The sequence below is a fragment of the Haliotis cracherodii genome, unplaced genomic scaffold (genome assembly GCF_022045235.1).
Source record: "Haliotis cracherodii isolate W230 unplaced genomic scaffold, xgHalCrac1.p SCAF_40, whole genome shotgun sequence".
NCBI classification, from domain to species: Eukaryota; Metazoa; Mollusca; class Gastropoda; order Lepetellida; family Haliotidae; genus Haliotis; species Haliotis cracherodii.
In genome coordinates, this window is record NW_027266298.1 from 715132 (window position 1) to 741903 (window position 26772).

Sequence of the window (26772 nt, forward strand, 5' to 3'; positions counted from 1 at the left end):
TTCACGTGGATTACTAGTTATCGCCATCGTCTTAACAGCACGTGCCACGTGATCACGTGCACCGTTTCAGTTATACAAATTACATTATTTAGTATCTCGGGCATCGAACTCAATTTTTTTATTCATCAAAATGAATAAGAAATGCTAATTTTAACTTGTCTCCAAACTGACAAAACACAACATTCCCCAAATTCGATCTAGATCCTTAACACTGTATGTACTGTGGATTTCGCGATGTTTACAGGGTTATGCAGCAATAGAAACTAACAGTTTTACTCCACTAGTCCTTATAATGATAGCATATAGCAAAACCCTTAAAATTGTCAAATTTCTACTAGTCCTTACGATACCATAACTATTGGGCAGTTTGGGAAAGACTACCAGACTAGTGCCAATTCCTAACGCTGTTATGCAGTTTTGGAAATATAGCTCAAGTAGGTTTGAGTATTGTATTTTGGGGAAGAAATGACAGACAGTAAACTATAAGCGAGCTGAATGTGCATCATCGTGTTGTTTGATTTATATTTTCTTGTGAATTAGTCACGTGACGCCGCCCGCCTCTCTTTTCTAAAAATGTATTTGAGCAAGGTGATTATTTGGGTATTTTACGAATATTTCCTTACAAAAATTTCCTTACGAAGACCCGGGTTCGATTCTTGACATGGGTACAATGTGTGAAGCCCATTTCTGGTGTCCCCCGCCGTGATATTTCTGGAATATTGCTAACAGCGGCGTTAAACCATAATCACTCACTCACTCAGTGAAGAAGAGAGGGTACTAGGGTCGCTTTATGTCATCAGAAACAATGATTAAATGTGAAATTGATACCCACAAAAGGCCCCTCCTCTGGGAAAAAAAATCAGTTGAACCAATTTTCGAACTCAGTCTTCACAAGTATATCTTAGATAGACGTGCAAACTTTCATCTATGTAACTTCAGTAGTTTCTCAGAAAACGTGTCCCCATTTCACGCAGTATGCACGCAGTATGAACGCAGTGTGCACGAAGTATGCACGCAGTATGCACTAAGTTGAAACGCACTGGCTGGAAGTCTGTAAAACAATAAAATACACCAATTTTCGTACTCATTTGAGATCATGACCTGTAACATCAGTGTGAAAAGTTTCATTTCTCTGGGTGGACGGGCGAAAGAACAAACTCCGTTCCTATATCCTCGGCCCCACTCGGTGGTTTGTTTGTTGTTTAAGGTCGCACTCAGCAATATTCCAGCTATATGACGGCGGTCTCTTAATACACCAGTCTGGGACAGACAATCCAGTGATTGATGTCATGAGCATCGATCCACGCAATTGGGATACGATGACATGCATCAACCAAGTCAGCGAGCCTGACCACTCAATCACGTTAGTCGCCTCTTACGACAAGCCCGGGCTCAGTGCACATGTGGTCATCTGGGTAGTACACATCCTGTCTGTACCTAGCTGCCGGATTCACTGCACATGTGGACGCCTGGGTATTGCACATCCTGTCTGTACCTAGCTGCCGGGCTCAGTGCATATGTGGTCATCTGGGCATTGCACATCCTGTCTGTACCTAGCTACCGTCCCTCACTGCACATGTGGACATCTGGGCATTGCACATCCTGTCTGTACCTAGCTACCGGACTCACTGCACATGTGGTCATCTGGGCATTGCACATCCTGTCTGTACCTAGCTATCTCAACACCCGGTGTATAACAGCTGCAGAACATGGACATCAACTTCTGGTGCACATCCTTGTTACTCCCGTCAATCTCACCACCTGATGTATAACACCTGCAGAACATACACATCCACGACTGGTGCACATCCTTGTTACTCCCGTCAATCTCACCACCTGATGTATAACAGCTGCAGAACATACATATCCACTACTGGTGCACATCCTTGTTATTCCCGTCAGTCTCAACACCTGATGTATAACAGCTGCAGAACATACACATCCACTACTGGTGCACATCCTTGTTACTCCCGTCAATCTCACCACCTGATGTATAACAGCTGCAGAACATACACATCCACTACTGGTGCACATCCTTGTTATTCCCGTCAGTCTCAACACCTGATGTATAACAGCTGCAGAACATACACATCCACGACTGGTGCACATCCTTGTTACTCCCGTCAATCTCACCACCTGATGTATAACAGCTGCAGAACATACACATCCACTACTGGTGCACATCCTTGTCATTTCCGTCAGTCTCAACTCCTGGTGTATAACAGCTACAGAACATACACATCCACTACTGGTGCACATCCTTGTTATTCCCGTCAGTCTCAACACCTGGTGTATAACAGATCATACACATCCACTACTGGTGCACATCCTTGTCATTCCCGTCAGTCTCAACACCTGATGTATAACAGCTGCTGAACATACACATCAACTATTGGTGCACATCCTTGTTATTCATGTAAGTCTCAACACCTGATGTATAACAGCTGCAGAACATACACATCCACTACTGGTGCACATCCTTGTCATTCCCGTCAGTCTCGACACCTGATGTATAACAGCTGCAGAACATACACATCCACGACAGGTGCACATCCTTGTCATTCCCGTCAGTCTCAACACCTGATGTATAACAGTTGCAGAACATACACATCCACTACTGGCGCACATCCTTGTCATTCCCGTCAGTCTCAACACCTGATGTATAACAGCTGCAGAACGTACACATCCACTACTGGCGCACATCCTTGTCATTCCCGTCAGTCTCAACACCTGATGTATAACAGCTGCAGAACATACACATCCACGACTGGTGCACATCCTTGTTATTCCCGTCAATCTCAACACCTGATGTATAACAGCTGCAGAACGTACACATCCACGACTGGTGCACATCCTTGTTACTCCCATCAATCTAAACACTTGATGTATAACAGCTGCAGAGCATACACATCCACGACTGGTGCACATCCTTGTTACTCCCATCAATCTAAACACTTGATGTATAACAGCTGCAGAACATACACATCCACTACTGGTGCACATCCTTGTTACTCCCACAGCAAAAAAAGTGTAGGTTTCCGTCTTCCGGAAACCTTCCGGAAACCTTCCGGATACCTTCCCATTTTGGATCCGGAAACCTTCCCAAAAAAATGTCAAAATTTGGGGGGTGCATTTTGTTCACTTAAGTGTGAAACACATAAAAAAATTAACTTGAAAATACCAAGCAATTTGAAGGTTGTTGAAGGCATCTGGAAGGTTTCCGGAAGGTTTCTGGAAGGTTTCTGGAAGGTATCCGGATGCAAATTTTCTTCATGACTTGCTTCTGGTAAACAATGTTAGCCTATGCATTACAGGTACCTGTTGTAATATTCTGTGTTATTTTAATGGTAAATATCCTCCTAAAACATTTTTGGAGAAGAAAATTGTTCAATTTCATATTTTGTCCTTTTCGGATGTTAATGGTATTTAATGAACAAACATCAGTTCTTGTATAATGATATCCTTAAATTTCATGTCCAGACTTCCAGTTTGTACTGAGAAAAAGAAAAAGTTACAGGTACCTGTTGTAATATTCTGTATTATTGTAATGGTAAATATCCTCCTCAAACTGAGATATGTGGGCATGCATTGTTCACAAGTTGTTTTGCGACATGGGTCCAATGTGTGAAGCTTATTGCTGGTGTCTGCCACCATGATATTGTTGCAATATTGCTAAAAGTGGCAAAACAGCATTCTCACTCAGAAAAAAATGGAAAGTCATTGGCTATGTGCATTGGCATTTGGCCCTGGTGAGATTAACAGATTAGTTTGGAACGGTATCAGTACTTGTTATAACGGGAAAGTGTAGTTTCATGGGAATATAAAACAGAATACAATTGTCCCAAATTGGTGCATAAGACTAATGGCATCCATAGAAAACACCTAAATAAAGTACAGAAAACATATCTATGTCATTTGTCTACTAAGGTGGAACTACAACTTTTGTTAAGTATTTATAGTAGGAAAACATTCAGGGCATTAGTACATTTCATATTTGTTCAGCACCTATGTTATGGCTGATCAGTATTATATATCTTTATGCTAATGAAGCAAAACAAATCATGTTTTTGGAAACAAATCTTATTTATTGATTATATGGCATTTCATTGGTACATATCAAAAATTGAAATTTGATCAAGCAAGAAGAGGAACTAGCATAAAGTAACCAGTGGTGTTTGCAAGGCCTTACAGAACAGACGCTTCAATGCCATTTTCTAAAAAAACAAATTAGTCAAATCTCAGAAGAATTTTATTGAAGAAGAATATCTAAAGTCAATTATGTTTCTGCAGTAAACCACAAAAGTCATTCAGATTTGTATGGTCAGCATCGGTGTACACAACCTGGACATAGTCAAAGTGCTGTGGCATAAATTCATTCAGACTTCATTAGTGCCATAATAAAACCACCTACAGTCACACTGATGTGGCATTATTCATTCAGAATCATCACTTTCTGAGGTGAATCTGTTGGTTGTTATCAGGAGTACTGTTCATCTTCCGGCGAGTCCCTTGTCTGAATTGTGTGAGCAAGATCTTCTTAAATGTAGCTGGTGTCAGATTGTGAAATCCAGGTACCTGAAACATTTCATAACATCTTTAGAAACTTGTTAGTCAAAAGTTATGAAACACACACATATTTACAAACGTTTAAAGTTGTTTTCTCAAACAGTGAGGTATTGACAATTTATCTTGCAACTGATATTTAACCAATCTTTGAACATGTAAATAAGCCATTGCAAACAGAAAAGTGTTCAGAAAATACAAAAATGTATCCGGTCTTCTAAAACAATACCACAAGGTTCACCTGAATTATGCTTGAATGTTTGCATTACATCAAAATGTAAGGAAGGGTAAACAAGACTATGCAAAACAAAGTTACATAGGTTCTTATACATAAATACATAAATGCAACTATTCATAATTATCAAAACACATGTTATGTAAGTGATCTCAAAATACAACATAAAGAGAGAGTGAGTTGGTATAGTTTCATGCAGCTTTTTAGCAATATTCCAGCTATGGGCTTCACACATTGTACCCATGTGGTGAATTGAACCCGGGTTTCAGAGACTGTTTCACCCACTAGGCTACCCTTGCACACCAAATACAAAAGAAAGTATATTAGGAATTCAGACAATAGATATTCTCACCAAATTCATTAATTCATTAATGGAAGCTATATTGAAATTCAAATTTTGACAAATTAGGATGAGACTGTAGAAGCATTTATCTAAGTTATTATGGACATTTAATATCTACCATTAATTGGTAGTCCATCATCATAGACAGTGATAAGAAATTCAACAGAAAAGTACAACCTGAACCATCAACTAAAAAATATGTATATTACATTAAAGGGTCCGGTCATGTATTACCGGTATGTTCTGATTCATTTTTGACACAACCCTCCCTGAAAGAAAATGCAAAGCACTTTATATTTTATTGTCCATTTTGTCAAAAGCCTCCCCTAGAGACACATTTTGGGGTGACCCTCCCTGTTTGTTCTGATCTGAATTCAAATATTCATGACTCATTATTATATTTTATCATTTATCCTATCTTTTTTGAAAACTAACTAAATGAAGATTAACAATAACATGCAAATCTGCCAAAATATTGGCCTGGCAAAGTTTAAATTAATCATAATTACTGTTATAAAGTTTTGGATCCATCGTCTGTTTCTAAATACAGTGAAACCCAACTTTGACTTGTGTGGCATTGTTGAATCATCTACCCAATGTTCTTTATGCATTGATATGCATCTGCACAGAGTGGTCAAAGTCTGTGTCTGACACATAGTGTGCTACAAGGGAGACATCAGTTTGTGTCTAGCCAAACTGTCTAATAATCTCAAGGGCTGCCTTGGTAGCATCAAGGGATGTAGCTAATCCTAAATAAACATAAAACAAGTGACATCATCTCTTCTACAGAACACATGATCAAAGCCTGCCCCACCTTTGATGTTTATTACCTTGCTACTCTAAAAACAGCTAATTAGCAAAACGAACTCAATGTCAACTCATTGTGGACTAGGGATTAACAGGGCAATTAGTGTCGGGTGGGTATTAGTACTTGCAATTGTCTGTTAATTACTTAATTGAGTAGTGACGACTTAGTCAGTTTTGCCTTTACAACTGCTATTCAACTTATCGAGTCAGTTTACTAGGTAACATGCTTCTTGGGACCAAGGAAATGTATCTTGCTGGACAACAGTTTTTTTTCTAATTTATCAGAGATCAGAAATAATAATAATGACGTTTTTGATGTGCATTTCTTTGTTGTGTTCACTAGGATGATGGTGATGCTGTTTGAATTATTAGACACTATTTATTCCAAAAGAGGAATAGGGTTGGTGAAGAGGCAAAGCTTATTTGAACAACATATATATTGATATACAGAAACTGTACAACAAACAGATTAACTGTATCTACAGTTGAAACTTTTCACTGAATCAAAGTCATATCTTTTCAAGACTCAGATCAGGTTGTAGTGATTGAAGGTCACATTAAACTTGCTAATTTCAAATCATTCATCCCACACTTATGATTTGGTTTGCTGTTTTATGCCGCACTCAAGCAATATTCCGGCTATATGTAAATAATCGAGTCTGGACCAGACAGTCCAGTGATTGACATCATGAGCACCGACCCACACAATTGGGATCAATGACATGCATCAACCAAGTCACCGAGCCTGATCGCCACCTGATGGCGTTAGTCAACTCTTTAGACGAGCGGAAAGTATTGGGTTACAAATATCCCTTGTGAAAACTTTCAACATGTTCAAATGACACATCGAAAGGCCATTGTGAAAAAAATTGCACCATGTTAGGATTCTTAAATACAGTATCAGCTTGACATTGAGTACTTTAAACTTTAAAGTGAAAAATACATTCACAACAAGTGAGCTGTGTCTGCCAATCAGAGTCGGTGAGTAAATTGGAGTAGGGGACTAATTTCGAAGGTAAACTTGTTTCAACGTTTAACAACTACATGCATTTGTGTTTGTATGAGACGATGTGTGTTTAATTCCATATATTTTACTTCAAAGCATGTTATCACAATAAATTGAGTCGGGTATAGGATAAGTTGGAGTAGAGTCTAATTTCTATTGTAAACTTGTTTTAACATTTCACAATTATTGGTCTTTGCAAGTTATCAATCCAAGTTTAATTTCATTTATTTTACCAAGGTAAAAAAAAAATAAGGTGTCATTTTCGTCAAGTAATAATCGCCGTTTTCGCTTTCGGCGAGTATTTCGCCAGTCAGTGCTGTTTTGCTAAGGTGTCGTTTCAGCTATAACCCGCTTATTGCACATTATTAGTTTCAATTTATATTTATAATCATTTTAACCACTGTAATAAGTAAAAAATGAAATAAAAGTATATAGAAAATAAACAAGCACTTGTTATAAAATGTGCATCCGCAGGCAATATTTATAAGATAATCCTGCATGTAGCTGTGGCCATCACACTGAAGATGCACTTCACTTCTTTCTCATATGTCCAAATTACAATGATTTAAGACAGAATATGTACTATTATGTTAAGGGATATGATCTAAATTCAATTCTATTAGGTAATCCTGAAAGGACGTGAAAAATAAACTTAGAAATTCTTAAATCAGTAGAAGACTACATTCAGCTATCCAATAGGTTTTGTGATTGTACATAGCATCTTAAATTTATAATACTATTCCTTGCCGTATATTGCAGTACACTATTACTACTAAAAATGCGACCTGACAGCGCCGACAACGTAGTTTCTATAATAAGAACATGTATATAATTGTATTCCTTGACTGTACTTTTGTCAGATCATATTGTATTCTAATTCTGGAGCGGTATTCAAATAAGTTTTTGCTTGTTTACCCATCCAGTTTACATATAAATATGTTTAAACAATATTTAGTAAACAAATAATTTAAACTCATGCAACAACATAGCGTGTGGAGACAATAGACCACTGAAAAGAGCATATATATGCACATCCAATGACCCCTGACATCACAAGGCATTGTTTTGCCAGTGTGTCAGGCAACAGAATACTACGAATTACATCACAGGGTACTTTTGCCCTGTTTGAAAAGTTAGGTACTGTATTCTAAAGGTAGGCCCAAAATTCTAGACAATCCAGTGATTGATATTGTGAACATCAATCCACACTGTTAGACGGTCACTGTCAGATGCCATGAACCAGGTCACTGAGCCTGATCACCTGATCTATTAGGTTATCTCTTATGGGTGAGGCTAAAACGGCACCTCAGCAAAATGTCACTGATTTCTCCGACGAAAACAGCACCTTGATTTGGCAAAAAGGGCTGCTAATTGTTTTCTGTTATCTGGAGAGACATGTTGATTCCTGGCCGACATATATATAAATGAAATTTCTATAAAATTACTATTTATTTCCTACTTACTAAAATAAATATGACACATATAGTATACCTTTTGTCCAGTTTCTTGACATTTTCGCCAGACTCAGGTTCAGCTTGACATTGAGCTAATCTGAGTAAAGCTACTTAAAACTTCAAAGCATGTGATCTTTCAATGATAAGTTTAGTTGGACCTCCCAATCAGAATCATGAGTAAATTTGAGCAGAGGCTAATTTCTAATGCAAACTATTTTTAGGTGACTAACATTTAACAATTATTTGTGTTTGCAAGTTTAATTGCATTTATTTTACTTCAAAGAAATCAAAGCATATTATATTTTCACAATAAGTTTAGTTGCATCTCCAAATCAGAGTCGGCAAGTAGATGTTAGTTTTTAATGTAAACCTTTTTGAACATTTCTCAGTTATTTGTGTTTACAAGTGACCATGCAAGTTTAATTTCATGTATTCGGGCATATTCAGACCCAAGGTAAAAAAAATAACAAGGTGCTGCTTTCACCAGGCAATAGTAGGCGAGGTACTATTTCCCTTTATAGTATAACCCTCTCTTACAACTAGCATAGGTTGATGGGGTCCAATTCCAACCCGGAATCCCCAAATGAGTGGGTATGGTTTTACGCTGTTTTTAGCAATACCACAGCAAGGGACACCTGACATAGACTTCACACATTGTACCCATGACAAGAATCGAACCTTGGTCTTCAGCACTTCAACCACTAGGCTACCCCACCGCCAAAATTCCCAACATGATAAAGTTGTCATCACGGTATTCTTCAACAAGTTCAAGTGAAAATATCCATACCTTTCAAATGTCTTATCTTCCACTTCACAATGTTCACTGTTGCAAAACTCCTGTCATTTAATTTGTTCTTGATTATTCACACCTGCAAAAGTAAGTTTAGTCGGTACGGTATGAACTAAAAAAAATGAGTCACTGTAGAGTATCTAGATAAAGGAATATAAGTAAGCAAACATATTTCTACATCATATACATTAGCAAGGATTAACCTAAGTTAGGTAGATTGCTTATCCTACAAAAATTAAATCACACATTTACTAACATATATAAAACAGAATAAGTGGCTTACAGAAGATAAATAACTTTAATACGTGATCAATATTATTAACATATTCCTTACCTGAATCAGAGACCATATAACAGTCTATGTATTATGGTCTCTGTCTGAATATGTCACGTCTTCAGCTCACTGCAATCGAGGTTGTGAAACATTTCTGCCGTAGGAATATTACATCCGCTGGGATATCGCTTGTCACACTGCCTGGCATGGTAGGCAAACGCATATTCCATACACCACATAGGTATACTTCCTAATCCACACTGTCGAAATCCCCGCGGCTCCCAATATGGCCTGTATGAACTGTAATCGGCCAACCTCGTCTCTTTCCGTAACTGCTGCAGAAATGACCGCTCGTCATTCGTGACCAACTCGTGTTATTCCGGGACAAGCAAGTCTACCCATAATTCCCTGTATGGCCGAGGGCGCCATTTTGGAACACAAATGTAAACAAACACTCAAACCTCGTGTAATCGATGTACACCGTGATGCTTGATTGCGATATGCTTACCTCGTGTATCGAAACATTGTTCTCAATCACCTCTAACTCGGAAATCCCGGTCGAAATCCACCTGAGCCATCCACAACGAGGACGTCAAGTATTTCGAAAACTCGATTGACAGCCGAAGGAAGGAAGAGCAGCTTGCAGATGCCAGGTACGTAGCAGGGCTTCGAGACATAATGTTCCATGATTTCTATACAGAGATCTTATGGAATGGATTGATTTAGATATTTTCCTGATCTCCATGTTACTGCTGTAAACGTCAAGGGCCTTTTAGTTTTGTTGTTTTCGGAAACCCTTTGTTATTATTATGATCAAGTGTTTGTTGTGACATGGTATTTCTATTTTGGCTTGCATAAGAGCTACAGGTGCAGGACTTTTAAGGGTCGTGTCCTTATTCTCAACATAACGCTGGGATTTGATGATGAGGGTTAGTTACCAAGGGTATAAATCTGACAAAGTGCACGTCAAACAGTAGTATAGGTAATGGGGGTTCTGGCTCACTTCCACTGGAACCGGATTCATATACCTATACTGCTACTACAGGGGGGATTTTTTATGTGTAAATGACTATGCGATTCAACGATAGTCATGAGATTAAACTAAATTGACTCCAGCTCACCACCACCTGGAGTCTATGAAATAATTTTTTATAGGTAATGATGGTTCGGCTCACTTCCACTGGAGCTGGATTATGTGTAAATGACTATGCGATTCAACGATAGTCATGATATTAAACTAAATTGACTCCAGCTCACCAATACCTGGGGCCAATCATTGCTTTAGATGAGTCTAAATGGTAATAAAAATATTCTTCATTATTTTTATCGATAAAGCGATATTCAACATTTTTATTAAGTTCTTCATTCATTTTACTAGGAGACCAGACTATATAACTACAATCTTTTTGTAAATTGATAAGAAACAATTGATTACCGTATTTGGTTGGTTTGACATCACTGATATAATAAAAACCTTGTGGTAATTCTCTCCATTTAATAGTTTTTTCCATTATTATATATTTATGTAAGCATTTGTCTAAATGTAATCACACGATAGTAAGCAATTTATTTTTAATCTCCAACCAGTTCTTTGGTTTTGGCATGGAATAATTGACGCGCTTGTTGCCTCCCCTGTTCTATGAACTTTTTTTTATCGTCTTCGCTAATACCACTGGTCTTACGAGATTTTGATCGAATCTCCTGCTTCATTTCATTGTATTTGGTGAGTTCCGACAGCACTAAACGAAATTCATCCTCGGATATCTTACAATCAGCCATTGCTGTCGAAATATGATCCTCAATGCTGTTCAACTTTGCTTCGGCGAGTATCCGAATACTATCGTGTTTTAATGCTTTCTTTTGCAACCTACGAGAAATGAATTTTATCACTATTCCTGTCAGTCCCGAGACTCCGGCGATTATTTCCATGCCGAGCACGATAGGCGCGACGATTATAGTTGATAGTAAACCGACACCGGCTACACCGAGTCCCATGCCAGCTACTGCAAGAGCGGTGTCAACTCCGTCCAGAGCATTCACGGCTCTGCGATAGTTTTTATACAATCCAAGTCTCAACTCCCTATCCTTTTCTATTCGATGTTTTATGTCGCTTATTTGATGTAATCGAAATCCATAGGATTGTCCAAAGCATACATCTGTGCCCAACGAATTTCCAATTGAACATTTGTGCCCAACTACAGTATAGAACAAAAATGGAAGAAGCGAAATATACAACTATGGAGAGCATGGGAATACGCGCAGAAATGTCTATATTCCAACATATACTAGTGGAGAATGCATACGAAGACAACTTGCTACCAGATATATCCAAGGTAGACTATTTGGAAGGAAATCTGGGTAGAACACATCTAGAACCTTTGGATGGCCTGCCAACATTTGTAGACGATATGTATGTATTTGGCTATCTAGAAGAAAACGATATAGTATCTCTACGGGGATCTGTGTCTTGTACAACTGGAGAAAGTGGATCTGCAAAACGTATACTACAAGAAATACAAATAGCAACGCAGAAAGTATACGGATGTCGCGTGCATGCTACTATTGCAAATACAATTTCCTATATAGGAGGCTCTGGGAGCAAAATACAAGACACAATACAACGAATACAAAAACAAACAGAATACAAAGCAAAGAAAAAATGGATGGAAAGATTTTCCAACGAAGAACCCAAAGGTATATTTGTATGCAAAATAGATGTCTCCGAGTTGTCCCTAGAGGAAACACAAAAAGGGTTGGATGCACTACACACGCAACTATATTCCTTTGGATACGAGATATATTCCATAGACTATACTAGAGACTTTTCTGGTTGCCTAGATAGGAAAAAACTAGTGGAATACCTACAAAGCGAGGGATACTTTCTACAAGGTATACAATACGATTGTGGAGAAAGAGAAGGAACAATTCTAGACAATACAGTGTCTGTAGGAGAACATGTATGTACTTGGGTATACAGTAGGAACAATAGAACATTTTCCGCGAAGATATACAACAAAGTTGTTTCCAATTTCGAAGCGGGGGACGTTCGGAATCCAATAGGAGCACATCTTTGCGAATATGTAGATTGTCCAAATAGACACCTACGAAAAACATGTTTGCATCCAGACGTACAGAAAAGAGGTTGTTCTCGATTAGAAGTATCTGTGTATGCACCAGACGAAGACATAGGACCTTGGGTTGTAGACGAAATTCTAGAGTTGGTATCCCCCAAAGAAGAACCACTATTTCTCGAACAACCACCAGAAAACCAATGGAGAAACTTGGCAAAGAAATTGGATAGATGTTGTATAGCCGCCTCTAGACCTCTTGGGAAGATATTTGTAGCATTGTATGCACACACAAAAACTAGGAGAATAGCAGGGATACATATACATCCGAAAAAAGAGACAGTAGAAGATACGAAGAAATGGGAAAGAGCAGTAGAATTTGCAATTGGAGACTTTGGGTTTCGCGCTTGTCCAATATTTCGTATAGACATCCTATCTTCCACAAACGAAGGTGTAGAGTTTGGACCACTTCGATGCTATACAAAAGCAAAAGATTCCAAAACTATTCTTGCGCCATCCAAACAACCAACAAAAATATCCAAGGCAGATACAAACCCTTCCATGCTTCTCCCAAGCACAGAACACATAGAATGGATATTCCGGAAAAACAAATCCCAGAGAATAGGAAAAGAAGTTTCCCAATTCCAAGCAATAGAAATGGAAACCAAAAGACAAATATCCACTCTTTCCAGATCCACTAGAGAACAAAGATTGCAAGACATAGAAGACTGGTTGGATAGCAATCTATGGAAAGAAAATATTGCAAAAATACACGAACAAAGAATACAAAAAGAAAAGGAGGAAAGGAAAAAGAGAGAACAAGAAATAGAAGAAATACAAAAAACATACAAGAATATAGAAGAATATAGAACTAGATCTACAGATACCAAAAATATTGTAGAACAAAATTTGGGAAGCTGGTGTAGAAAGGTGTCCGAATTTTCGGGAAAAACTATTTCTATACTCGGATGGAAAGGAGAATGTGTTGTAGCTAGATGTATCGAAAATATCGAAAATGTAGATGTATATTGTTTTCCCGCTATTTGGCAAACAAAAAGACTGCGAAAGATACTAGAATTGCTAGAAACAGCTGCACAACACACAAAACCGGATAGATATGGAAAGTCTATGTATTGGTCCCAATGGTAGAAGGAGACGAATTGTCTTTGCATGTGGAAGAAACAAAAATGTTCTACAACAACGAGAATAAAAAAATAGAATACAATCCACTAGTTGTAGAAAAGACACCAAACCAAGAACTACTAGCAGCAAATACAAAGATAGACAAATTCGAAGAAGAAGTGGAATATTCTTCCATACAATATATAGAAAAAGCGCCAACATGGAAAGAATGTACAAAAGCATTGGATTTGGAAGGAGAATATACATGCAGAAAATTTGCCAAAGGTATATTCCGAGGATTGGAAAGGACTATTCTGTTTCTACAAACAACAGATGGATCGGAAATTCCAGTATATGGAACATTTTTGCAAGAAGAAGTTGCAAAAATGGATCCCTTGGATACATATACAGCACCAATACTATGCAAAATAGGAAGAGAAAAGAGAACAATACATAGGAAGAAAGATAGATTGGTATCTATATCTGGCAAAACACTAGTACGCAAACATACCACAAGGCAAAACAAGTCTAGAGTGCCCTATTCTATTTGTAGCAATATACAACTTTCCTCCATATTTTTCCCTACCCCAAACTTTCTCTTCCTCTCCTTCTCCAAGGTATCCATCTATTTCCCATCCCCCTTCTCCACAAGGATGCTTTCTATTTTTCTCTATGTATTCTTTTGCAGTATATACATGTTTGGCATTTCCAAAATCGTATTTCTTCCAATCTTCTACACAAAATCTTCTGGGCATACCATTTTCTTGGACATATTCCATCGTTGTTTCTATACTATACTATTTATAGCATATATCCAAATGGAAAATCTATAGCATTCGAAAAGCATCCTGTTTTGTGGGAGGGTCCTGCGGTGGAACAATGGGAGCTTCCTTTTTTCTCCGTAGCTTCCATAGTACAACAATTGGAAAGAGAATATATCCCGCTATATTTGTGTATTTGGCAAACCATTGCGCTTTCTGTACATTCTTTTCCAAGGACTCTACTTCTTCTTCTATATCCTCCACATCCTTCCCCAAGGTCTCCAATTCTACTTTCTCCTTCGCAATATTGTTTCGTATATCCAACAATACTCTATATATATCTCCCAATATATCTTCGCGAGACACACGCTCTATAGGGTTGTATGGTTCCACCTGTGTCGTGCTTTCTACAGGGTTCTCCGAGTTTTTCCATATTCTATACAACCTCCCAGCTCCAATACCATATTTTCTTTTCGCATCCTCCACTGAGATGCTCCCACGAAGGACACAAATTTCTTCCAACTCTTCTTCGGATAGATTTTTCTTTCGCGGCATCGTATATATATTCTGGAATATCTTGTCTCCAATAGGAATCCTATACATAGAAATTCCACGCACCTAGAATCCTGTACCTAGGAAAAGCAAGCAAATGCTTGTAGCAAAATATAGCAAAATATAGCAAATGTAGCATCCTTTTCATCTTCGACATCACTGGACACTGAAAAGTACTCATCTAGAGCAGGCGTGGCTAGTTCGCGCTCTTCTCCATCCCCTTCATCACTGGACACTGGGAAGTACTCAACAAGAGTGGGTGTTGCTAGTTCGCTCTTCTCTCCGTCCCCATCATCACTGGACACTGGGAAGTACTCACCAAGAATGGGTGTGGCTTGTTCGCTCTCCTCCTCTGCCCCCTCCTTATTTTCTTTCTTTTCCCTTTTCTCCTTCTCCTCCTCCACCATGTTGTTTGGGTTGTTTGTGTTTCTCCCGGGAAGCTCAGGGTCCACATCGTCATCATGTATTTCATAGTACCTGTGTATCACCTGGTACTCATGTGTAGGCACCTGTCCAGTATCAGTGACCATCCCAGATTCCAGTTGGTTTCTCCCGGGAAACTCCGGGTCCATGTCTTCGTCGTGTAGTTCATAGTATCTGTGTAGACCCTGGTACTCCAGTGTAGGCAGTGACACCTGTCTAGTAGCATTGACCATCACAGCTTCCAGTGGACGACGCCTGTATAAACAGTATTATTGTAAATACAAACAAGGCTTTGGGCGATATCAAACATGTATACACTATAGATAGTACCTTTTTGTGTTATGTGACACGCCACATGGCAGCCTGCATTCTCGTTTGTGTGTTCTGTTGTATTACGAGAAGAAGATTTGTGCATGTACAAAGTTCGATAATCAGTGCCTTGAGTGTAAATGGTACAGCTATTCAGCTTCAGAGGTAGAGAGATTATGATGTCATTTGAGCATTGTGATGCAAATTCATTGTAGATAAGATATCAATTGATCCTACCAAGCGATATCTCCAGTGGAAGCCAGTTTCAGTTTATCTCATTTGCGTTGGTGTTTAGCTTCTAGTATAATTTTCTGTTCAGTGAACGTTCAATGGTTATTGTTGGACTCAATCTTGAATTGTACAGATTGAAGAATACAAATACTAACCTTCGTGCAGCAATGCGTTTGCGGTAACGCACACACTGTCTCAACGATATACAAAACACAATTGCTGCAAGGATTCCAATAATGATACCAAGGATTCTGATAATGATACCATTTGTCTTCGGAGCTTTGGAAAGCATAAAATGAAAGGATAAATGTAATAAATATGTGTCGATGGACATCAGTAATATCATATACATATCTTGAATACATGATTATCAAATTCAGTATCAATACACAGTAAGAAATTGTGTGTATGTTAATAAAAGTATTTTTTTCTGGCCACATGCATTCGGAAGGGACAAAACGAAACAGGTCAAAACAGAAACAACATGCTGGTTACGTATCAACTCGTACATAAGGCATACATTAACACAACAAAACAAAGAAACCTCAGCATGGCACCATAACATCGCTTAAAAATGCTACCCGCTTTCATTTCAAATGGACAGTGGATGTCACACAAGTCATTATGTTGGATACATGACAATTAACTTACCTGTGTTACAAGGAGCAGCTTGACGGCATTCCTCTATGGAGCAGTTGCCTGTACAAGAGAGATCACACCCGCTGATAGTGCACCCCTTGATGCATGTTCCAGTCTTCTGATGACACACCCCGTCACGACACACTGCACACGTCTGGTCACACACTTCCCCATACCAGCCCTGGCTGCATCCATGTGTACAGGATCCGGTGTTTGAGTGACAGGTGTGATTGAGGCACGTCTCAGAACATGGTGTACAGTTTTTCCCGAAATATCCGATCTTACATCCTTCAACACAAGTACCTGTCAGGTCGCACCTGTGGTTCAAACAGTTAGCGTCACATCGAGATGAACACGTGGGTCCGTACCATCCATCTACACAACCACGTGTACACTCGCCACTCTGGTTGTGAGAAGTCGGTGTACAATAGTTGACTGTATCCTTATCACTGCAATTCAGTGGACATGTGTCAATAATTGATATGCAATTATCAATGCACGGCTCAATGCAAAACATTTCGTAAAATATTGATGAACACTCCTTCAAGCATTCACTGTCACAACTTCCTGAACAGTTTGCACAGGGATGTTCACAGTCTCGACCAACGTATGGAGGGTGACACTCCTCACATGTTCCTTTGACCCCGTTGCAGGATCTACATCTGCTGGAGCACGGTCGACAGCCAGAACCGTAGTAGGAGTCAACACATCCAGACACACAGGTGGAGTTCAGCTTGCAGTATTCCTCCTCACACCCACCAGGACATTCTGTACAATTATCAACGGGAGGATCACATGGTATTATGCAGTTTGTGCCTTGGAAACCAGTAACACAGCCTTCAGAACATCGCTCAATCCCCCCATCTGTGATTTCACACGTATTATGTCGACAACTGTCGCTGCACTTGATACTGCACCGTTTGTCCCAATAGCCAGGGTAACACTTGAGACATTGCCCAGTCTTCTCGTCACACTCTGCACAGTGCTGAATATCAGTGCAGTTGGCAGCTGGAAGAAAATAACTTCTCCTTTAAAGTGTATTCCAGAGCACACATTGGTGCTCAAATACATCTAAACTACAGGTTCATGTGAATGATGAACCCCAAGTCTGGCTGCCCTATATGATACCTGTGTAGATATTCCCACTGACAATACATCTCACAGCATATCCCTGCTCTGCGTGTATCACTATATTAATTGTTTGATCCAAGACCTTGTACAAGTGACATATCACATAATGCCACATACAAGGACATTATCTTAAGTGAGGAAGAAATCTGCCAAGACAAGGCATCAGTACTATTAACTATTGGCTTGACGCTAACACCTGAAAACATATCCATTCCGCTTTTGTAGTGGATTCCAAAGCCCCATCAACATCCACATGTACATTGTAAATATATATATATATGGATCCAACAAATGTACCACCAAATCCATGTCTGACAGATGAACCTTATGCCTTGATACAATCAAGGATGGACTTTGCCTTGTACTACATATCTACTATATCTGTTTTTCAGGTGAACATTTGACTTGTCTTTGCATGTGTTTGTGACGAGTGACACCGGAGGGCCAGGACACGCTCATGTGCAAGAACACATCTGGTTTCATGAAAGCGTTATGGTGATTTCTTATTATTATGAAAATGGTTTCTTCGTTTATTTTATGTTTATAATCCAGGTTGAACCTTCTCGACCACGACAGTGAAGGTAAAACCAATACATAGGCTGTAGACATATTAACGTATACACTGTATAGCAACGTAATTCTGATTAACCTTGTGTTCCAGTAAACATACAAGCAAAGACTAAGTACAGGAAGGGAACCATTTGTTGTCTGAAACATAAAGAAGTATATACATACACAAACTTAACATATAACTGGCGATACGGGATCGGGTGTTGGTCGTGTGTACACATGTTCTATAACTAACAATCAATCAACCATCGCTCTGTCACTTCATTGGAACCTTGATGGCATACATGTTCCTTTACCCATGACATATATGCAACACATATCTTTACCCATGACATATGTGCATCACATACCTTTACCCATGACATATATGCATGACATACCTTTACACATGATATAGGCATGACATACCTTTACCCCTGCATGCATGACATACCTTTACCCATGACATATATGCATCACATACCTTTACCCATGACATATATGCATGACATACCTTTACACATGATATAGGCATGACATACCTTTACCCATGCATGCATGACATACCTTTACCCATGACATATATGCATGACATACCTTTACCCATGAGATATATGCATCACATGCCCTTACCCATGACATATGCATGACATACATTTACACATGACATATGCATGACATACCTTTACCCATAACATATGCATGACATACCTTTACCCATGACATATGCATGACATACCTTTACCCATGACGCATGCATGACAGACCCTAACACATGACACATTCATGACAGACCCTTACACATGACATATGCATGAGATGCCTTAACACGACATATGCATGATATACCTTTACACATGAAATACGCATGACATACCTTTACACATGACATATGCATGATATACCTTTACACATGACATATGCATGACAGACCCTAACACATGACATATGCATGACATACCTCCACATATGACATATGCATGATATACATTTACACATGACCAAAGCATAACATACCTTTGTACATGACATACGCATGACATACGCTTACAAATGACACACGAGAGGGCACGGTTGGCCATGTCGACTAAGTTGTTGTGATTCGTTGTTCAGAGTTCCATCCCTTGGGCACGCCAGAAACCTATGATTGTGGGTTCGAATCCCGGTTCGACCCTATTATGTTTCTAGGTTTTCAGCACCAAACCCGTGCTCGTGGGTTTCACCGAAGTGGTAAACGTCTGAGACCTGCATAACTTTGGGCCTTCCTCCCACATTAAGCTGACACACTGTGATATAACTAGAATACTGTTAAAAGTGGTGTTTTACCCAACTCGACACTCACTCACTCACTTGACACACGAATGGCAGATATTTACACAAGACACATGCATGCTAGACCGTTGCACATGACATACGCATTACAGGCCGTTACACATGATATACACATGACAGACCTTTACACATGACACACGCATGACAGAACTTTACACATGACATACCTTTTGATACGTGACACAGACATGACATACCTTCACACATGACACAGACAGTACAGACCTTCACACATGACACAGATATGAAATAACTTTACACATGACACACGCATGACATACCTTCACACATGATACACGTATGGCATACCTTTACAAATGACACACGTATGGCATACCTTTACACATGACACACGTATGACATACCTTCAAATATGACACACGCATGACATACCTTCACACATGCCACACGCATGACATACCTTTACACATGACACACGTACGACATACATTTACACATGACACACGTATGACATACCTTTACAAATGCCACACACATTACATACCTTTACAACTGACATACCTTGGCACTGGTATCAGGAGCGACTGCTAGCTACAATGAGAGGTACGTTATACAACTACCTTCCGGCTGTGCTTCACGTGGACCCCAGTGTCATCGTTTGATCCATTGTTATTGTATGATAGATGCAGTTCCTGCTCAGTGTGAGTCACAGGTTTCGCTCCCTACTGCCACCTTTATGTTTCCTGGCTGCGCGAATATCACGTGTGGAAGCAGGAAGCTTTCAGAGAAATGTTGCTAGCCTTGTTACTTCTACTTTGGTTATTTGGAAGTTGATATATTCAACTCAACGTCAACCCATAACTCATAAGCAAATAGTGTTGTGTGGTGGTTTGTGTCGGTTGGTGTCTCCCACTGATTGACAGTTTATTCAATTTAACTTCAGGATTGCATTTTATTATTTTTCTTTAGTTTCGATTGCTAAGTGGACAGAACTAAACATAAGTTCATTAAATAAAGAGACAAAACTCTTCCCCATTGCCAATAGAAATCTCTGCATAAATTGAATCGATTGTACGATTCCGAGCATACCATGAGCATTTGTTAATGAATCATGGGATGTACCATATGTTTCCTTGTTTGATTAGGTGAATACTTGACTTGCCATTGCATGTGTTTGTGATATGAACCGCCGGTAAGGCAGGGTACCCTCACCTTTTCGCGAACACCTTGTCACACATAACTATTTTAAAGTGATTCATTGACGTGATTATGAAGTAGACGGAATCGTACAATGGATTCTGCTTTTAGCAAAGATTTCGTATGATTATGGAAAGGGTTTTGTCACCTCTGTTTATAAGACTACTGTCTGTTTGCACTCTTTCTCTCATAATATATTATTCTTTCGTGTTGCCTTTTATGCTTTTGGGAATCTGTTTCTGAGGATAATCGGGAGTGGTTATTTTCTGACGATGATTTTAAATATTTCTAAATTATAAGGCAGTGGAAGGGAATTGCTTATCTGACCATTATTGAACGATATCATATCACCGATATACCGGAGGCTTTAGTTGAACTTGTAGGCCAAATCCCCTCGTTTTTCTTATACGTTTGCACACAGAAATAGATCAGCGAATAATGCAGAAAATTTGTGCCCATGGAAAACTTTAAAAATAGAAAATATCTGTGGTCACCACATTTAGTAACAAATGCCCGTTGATCGAAGAATTTCGGATTATCCTAACGTTCGAGGGTTGTAGAAATACAAGCTAAAACTTTGAGTTCTGAGATTCCACATGGTGTTAATTCCACTTGTCTCAAATAGTTTCTCTTAATATAAAACAAGTCCTTTTTTGTTGGCATTAATGATTAAGGTGAACCATTGAGACAGGGATTTCGTGATATATTTGCTGGACGCAGCAATATATCTCTTTTCGGGATTTTTGTGGGGCTTAGGAACTGAGCGCAAAAGAGTAATGGACAGGTCTTCAGATTTTAGAGTCCAGCTAAAAGTTACTAATACTGATGTCTCGTCTTAAAAATGTGTCACTGTTTCATATATTACCTGTACCAAGTTCTTTCACCAAACAATTACATGTAATCTGTGGAAGTGGAAGTGGAAGTTTGTGGAAGACAGTAGTTTTTGTGTATATTGATAATGTTTGATTTATTAGCTGTTTTACTTCATAATAATGTCCTTTGAGGCATTTCAGGTAAATCATAATCTATTGTATTTATTTCAGATGTATTAAGGAGTTATTTTCATTGATTTCAAAACAATTGTATTTGTCATTTCAGGCTGCGTAAGGTACTTTAGGTGTCGTTAGTTGGGCGTCATCAGTAAATCCCTTGTCTTTTGTTCACCTCACGGGGTCTGTCAACTGCAACGTAGGGTAGACAGGTATATTTTGGTTGATCAATCGGTTAGGTATTTGCCTGATTGGTTAGGTTTAACATGTTAGTGTCCTCCTTATATGTCTTTGTTTTCACCACTTCATACTGGTATTTCACTCCCGCTTTCATTCTGCACTGGAAAGGATACCCTACCAGCAATTAAAAGGTTAGTATTCAAAGTTATTATAGTGGTCTATACATGCCAGTATGATATATAAACCATTGAAAATAAAGGAATACCTTTATGATATACCTATCACTGATATGAGGCATTTTACATGTGAGATAGAGCCAACATGGAGACGGTCATAAGACAGGGGGTGTATTAACCAGACCCGTATTACACCTCCTGCCGGGTGCATTTTGAATGGACGATCAATATCAGCCATGGTGGTAAAATAATTCGAGATACGTCCCTTCGTGTGTCGCCTGCTCGTCTGCTCAGCAATCTTTCCCTTGATGATGACTTCCACACAAGGTGAAATTGTTTTGCATTCACTTGCAGATATATAGAAACATTTTACAATTTGATGTGGTATATGATAAAGAGGTTATGATATGTCAGTTTTCATATCATACCCAATATCAACCCTCGCGATCGATCCCCATGTCAGCATACCCTCGCGTTCATATAGGGTTGGTATGGGGTAATATATAAAAACTGCCTACATTGACCACCAAATATCCCATTAATAGTATTTTGACATGTTATATGAGCTAGTGTTTGTGTGTGGTGAGTATGGGTGCCTATTACAAATTGGGTCAGAGACCAGGGTATGGATGCCTATTACAGATTGGGTCAGAGACCAGGGTATGGGTGCCTATTACAGATTGGGTCAGAGACCAGGGTATGGGTGCCTATTACAGATTGGGTCAGAGACCAGGGTATGGACGCCTATCACAGATTTGGTGACGAGACCAGGATATGGGTACCTATCACAGATTTGGTGACGAGACCAGGATATGGGTGCCTATTACAGCTTTTGCTGTCAAGACCAGGATATGGGTGCCTGTTACGGTTTTGGTGTCGAGACCAGGACTGTTTGGGTGAAGTGGGTAGTGTAGTGCATTTCTGATTGATTGACTAGAAATATTACGTATTGTGAATATAGTTAGAGGCATAGATGAACTCGCAATAAATATCTCATGTTATAGCCTATCTGTACAGTAATGGCAAGTAGATGTGAATGTATATTGGTATGTTGATTGATGTATCTGGGTAAGTGCTCGTGTATGAGCGTTGTGTGTTTGATATGAGTTGGTGAGTGAGTGAATAGAATTGAATGAGTAAGTGAATATAGTTTTGATGAGCGAGTGAATATAGTTGAGTGAGTGAGTGAGTGAGTGAGTGAATATAGTTTGGTTGAGCAAGTGAGTATAGTTGAATGAGTGAGTGACCATAGTTTGAAGGAGTGAGTGAATATAGTTTGAGTGAGTGAGTGAATATGGTTTAGATGAGTGAGTGAATATGGTTTAGATGAGTGAGTGAATATAATTGAGTGAGTAAGTGAATATAGTTTGAATGAGAGTGAATATGGTTTGGATGAGTGAGTGAAAATGGTTTTAGTGACAGTGAATATAGTTTTTGTGAGTGAGTAACATGTTTTGGGTGAGTGAGGGCTATTTGGTGAGTAAGTTTGGGTGAGTGAGTGATTCATTTGTGGGCGAGACTTGGTTTAGGTGATTGAGGATGTGTGTGAATGAGTGTTTCAGATTTTCAGTACATTATTGCAGAACAGTATTTCGGTCATATCACAGCAAAGCGATTTGACTTAGGAAGAATCCACTGGTTGCTGTAAAGGGTCGAACAAGTACACAGCACATTCGACAAGTGGGCCATACATCATGAGGTGTTTTGCACTCTACTGGCTAGAACCCTTGTCAGTGTACAGATAGGGGGACTGTTATCAGTGCATATTGCTAGGTTACATAAGTCTTACGGCAGTGTTATGTACTGGGTCGAAGTGTGCATTGCTACAGTGTAGTGCACAGAACGTCGGAGGGTGGACAGATTACACTGGGGGTGCTCTTGATCCTGACATATTGGTGATCTATTGTCCAGGCATGTAGAACAAGATGGATGTAATATACGTGTTATTTGTTACTGAAAGTGATATGTATATTTTATACATGCATAGAGTTACTGTCATAGATTGAACATGTTTTTTAGATTCTATTATATATTACCTGATTTTGTTTTATTGTTTCAGGCTGACGTTTCAGCATCACACCCCACAGCTGTTGGTGGTCATGTGGGACGCTACCGTCATCAGCTAAAACTTATGGCTGTTACATAGTTTGGGTGAGCGAGTGAATATAGTTCAGTGAGTGAGTGAATATAGTTTGAATGAGTGAGTGAATATAGTTTGGATGAGTGAGTGAATATAGTTTTAGTGACAGTGAATACAGTTAGGGTGAGTGAGTGAGATTTGGTGAGTTAGTAAGTTTGGGTGAGTGACTGAATAAATTTTGAGTGAGTGAATTGGGGTGATTGAGGGAGTGCGTAAGTTTTTCAGCTCAGAATTTCGGTACAGTATTGCAGAACAGTATTTCGGTCATATCACAGCAAAGCGACGTGACTAGGGAAAAATCCACTGGTTGCTGTAAAAGGACGAACCGGTGCACAGCACATTAGACAAGTAGGCCATACATCATGTGGTGGTTTCCCCTCTCCTAGCTGGAGCACTTGTCAGGCTGTGTGTATAGGTAGGGGGGCTGTTATGAGTTCACAGTGCTTGGTTACCTAATGTTTACCTAAGATTTATCTACTGGGTCGAGATGTGCCTTGCTACAGTGTAGTGTGCAGAACGTCGGAGGGTGGACAGAATACATTGGCGGTGCTCTTGATCCTGACGTGAAGTAAAGGAATGTAACAAGTAAGTGTTTTTCCGGCTAAAAACTGTGTTCCTTTCATTGGTGATGCAAAAGGAAAACACATCGTCTTTGTGATTGTATCTAGCACAGAAGTCGAGTATGTTCATTAAGGGAGAATAAACAATGAGGGTCGCAGCCCCGAGTGATTAATTCTCCCTGCAGTCTTTTTCTGTACGATAGACAACGGCCACTAGTCGTTTATTTCTTATTTGAGATATTAACATTACGTAGAGCGTCTTTGAGGATGTTGATAAAATGTGCAAACTTTAAAAATAGTTACCTAAATGTTCATAATGATGACTCCCTGAATAACATCCTGCCTCGGCAATGTCAGACAAGTCTATTTGATGAACAGGTGTGTTAAGTTTGGTATTTCACTCAACAATCCTAATGTCGATTATCTGTACCTGCTTTCCTAACACCGATTGTCATATATCTCCCACTTTTGGATGCGGTGGTTCGATCATTGTGTTTATTTTCGTTGACCAGCTACATCTCCGGCGAACAACTCACCCTCTTCCCTCTCTTAAATAACCTCGTCCAATATACGACATCATTACGTTGCGAGCGCATGTTCAAGAATCCAGAAATGACGTCATGATAGAGCAATGTTTTATCGTGAAATATACCACGCTTTCTTCTGTGTTCTTTGTGATTTGTCGCGCAGCTATCATATATATAGCAATACAAACCTAGAGTCGCCTGTCTGTATAAAAATATACTTAATGTGATTTTATAATCCCATGATGTCGGACTCATTTGGTTCAACAATAAGTACGACATGCACGAACGTCATCACGTGAGTTTTATAGCTGCTGCGATCTACATTTTTCAACATGCTTTGAAATACATATAAACAAGCACCACACAACGAAAACCTTCAGCCTGAATCAAAACTTGCGTCGCTATGGCAGGGCCATATGTTCGATCAATAGATGAGGTTTCAACCTAAAGAGAGGCCCGAGAAGATCCGGGGTAGGATAGGTCTTTACCAACCCACTCTTGCCGTAAGAGGCGACTAACGGGATCGGATGGTCAGGCTCGCTGATTTGGATGATGCAGGTCATCGTATCCCAATTGCGTGGATAGATGCCAATCGCTGGATTGTCTGGTCCAGACTCGATTATTTACAGAGCACCGTCATATAGCTGGAATATTGCGGAGTGCTGCGTTTAACAACAAATAAACATGACTGTCACTAAGGTCATGTTGACCCGATGTCTTATCAGTTGTTACAAGTGCACTTCACATGACATTGTTTGATCAGGGTAGGTCGACTTTGTTTTTTTCCGCTTTAAGAGTGTCCATAAATGAAGTCAGGCAGTATGTATCGACAGGGAGTGACATTTTAGTAATTTACACTTTCCTGTGATGAACGTTTTCCAAACCCCTGAATACTTGAGTGACAATGGCTTCATGTGACACGTGGTCGACCTCTAACTGTGCAGTTAAACAGGTTTATGAAATATTACGTGCAGTGTATGTGGTGCTCTTTTAAGCTCTTTTAACTATTTTTGGGTTATAAATTGTGACAACAAAAAAGAATCGAAATAGTGTTTGGATTACTAACAAAAAAGAAAAACTGAAATTAGTTAATAAGAACATTTTAACCATATTCAAGGTTTGCGTGAAGGTGACTTTCTGTTCCAGTAACTTAGAAACATGTATACTGAGTTAAATTAAAAACTTCACATTTTAAAAAGTAATCCCAAATATGATATACAATGGACAAATATATCAGAGAAGGTAATTTTTAATCTTTAATGTCCAAAGAAGGATTTTAATTAACAGTGGTAACCATAATTTGTTCCAAGCACCTACGGTATTCGGTAATAACATCAACAGTTTAAATCATAAGTCCCAAGCACGAGAATTTGTTGGCACACAAGTTCAGTAGCGTGTTTGGCCACTATGTGCGTTGACAACTGCCACACAACGCCTCCGCATGGACCTTGTG

At 39.2% G+C, this 26772-nt stretch overlaps 2 protein-coding genes across 2 annotated transcripts in view; one reads left to right on the forward strand and one right to left on the reverse strand.

The window, feature by feature from the left end:
• Positions 1-26772, forward strand: part of LOC139441446 (ankyrin repeat and protein kinase domain-containing protein 1-like) — a 208689-nt gene that overhangs the window by 31971 nt on the left and 149946 nt on the right. The gene's annotated exons all lie outside the window — the stretch shown is intronic.
• On the reverse strand, positions 15056-18409 carry LOC139441406 (multiple epidermal growth factor-like domains protein 11). The gene is made up of 4 exons (XM_071222326.1): positions 18358-18409; positions 16590-17585; positions 16094-16217; positions 15056-15653 (listed from the first exon to the last, which is right to left on the reverse strand). Exons 1-4 carry the CDS (start codon positions 18407-18409, stop codon positions 15056-15058), a joined length of 1770 nt encoding a protein of 589 aa, XP_071078427.1.

What these genes read in the sequence shown, in the direction of transcription:
- LOC139441406 (XM_071222326.1), bottom strand. Translation starts at nt 18,409, where the DNA reads ATGGTTCCCTTCCTGTACTTAGTCTTTGCTTGTATGTTTACTGGAACA. An exon ending in TATGTTTACTGGAACACAAG is followed by an intron (nt 17,586 to 18,357) that starts GTTAATCAGAAT and finishes ATTTTCTTCCAG; the next exon opens with CTGCCAACTGCACTGATATT. An exon ending in AAACGCATTGCTGCACGAAG is followed by an intron (nt 15,654 to 16,093) that starts GTTAGTATTTGT and finishes CTGTTTATACAG; the next exon opens with GCGTCGTCCACTGGAAGCTG.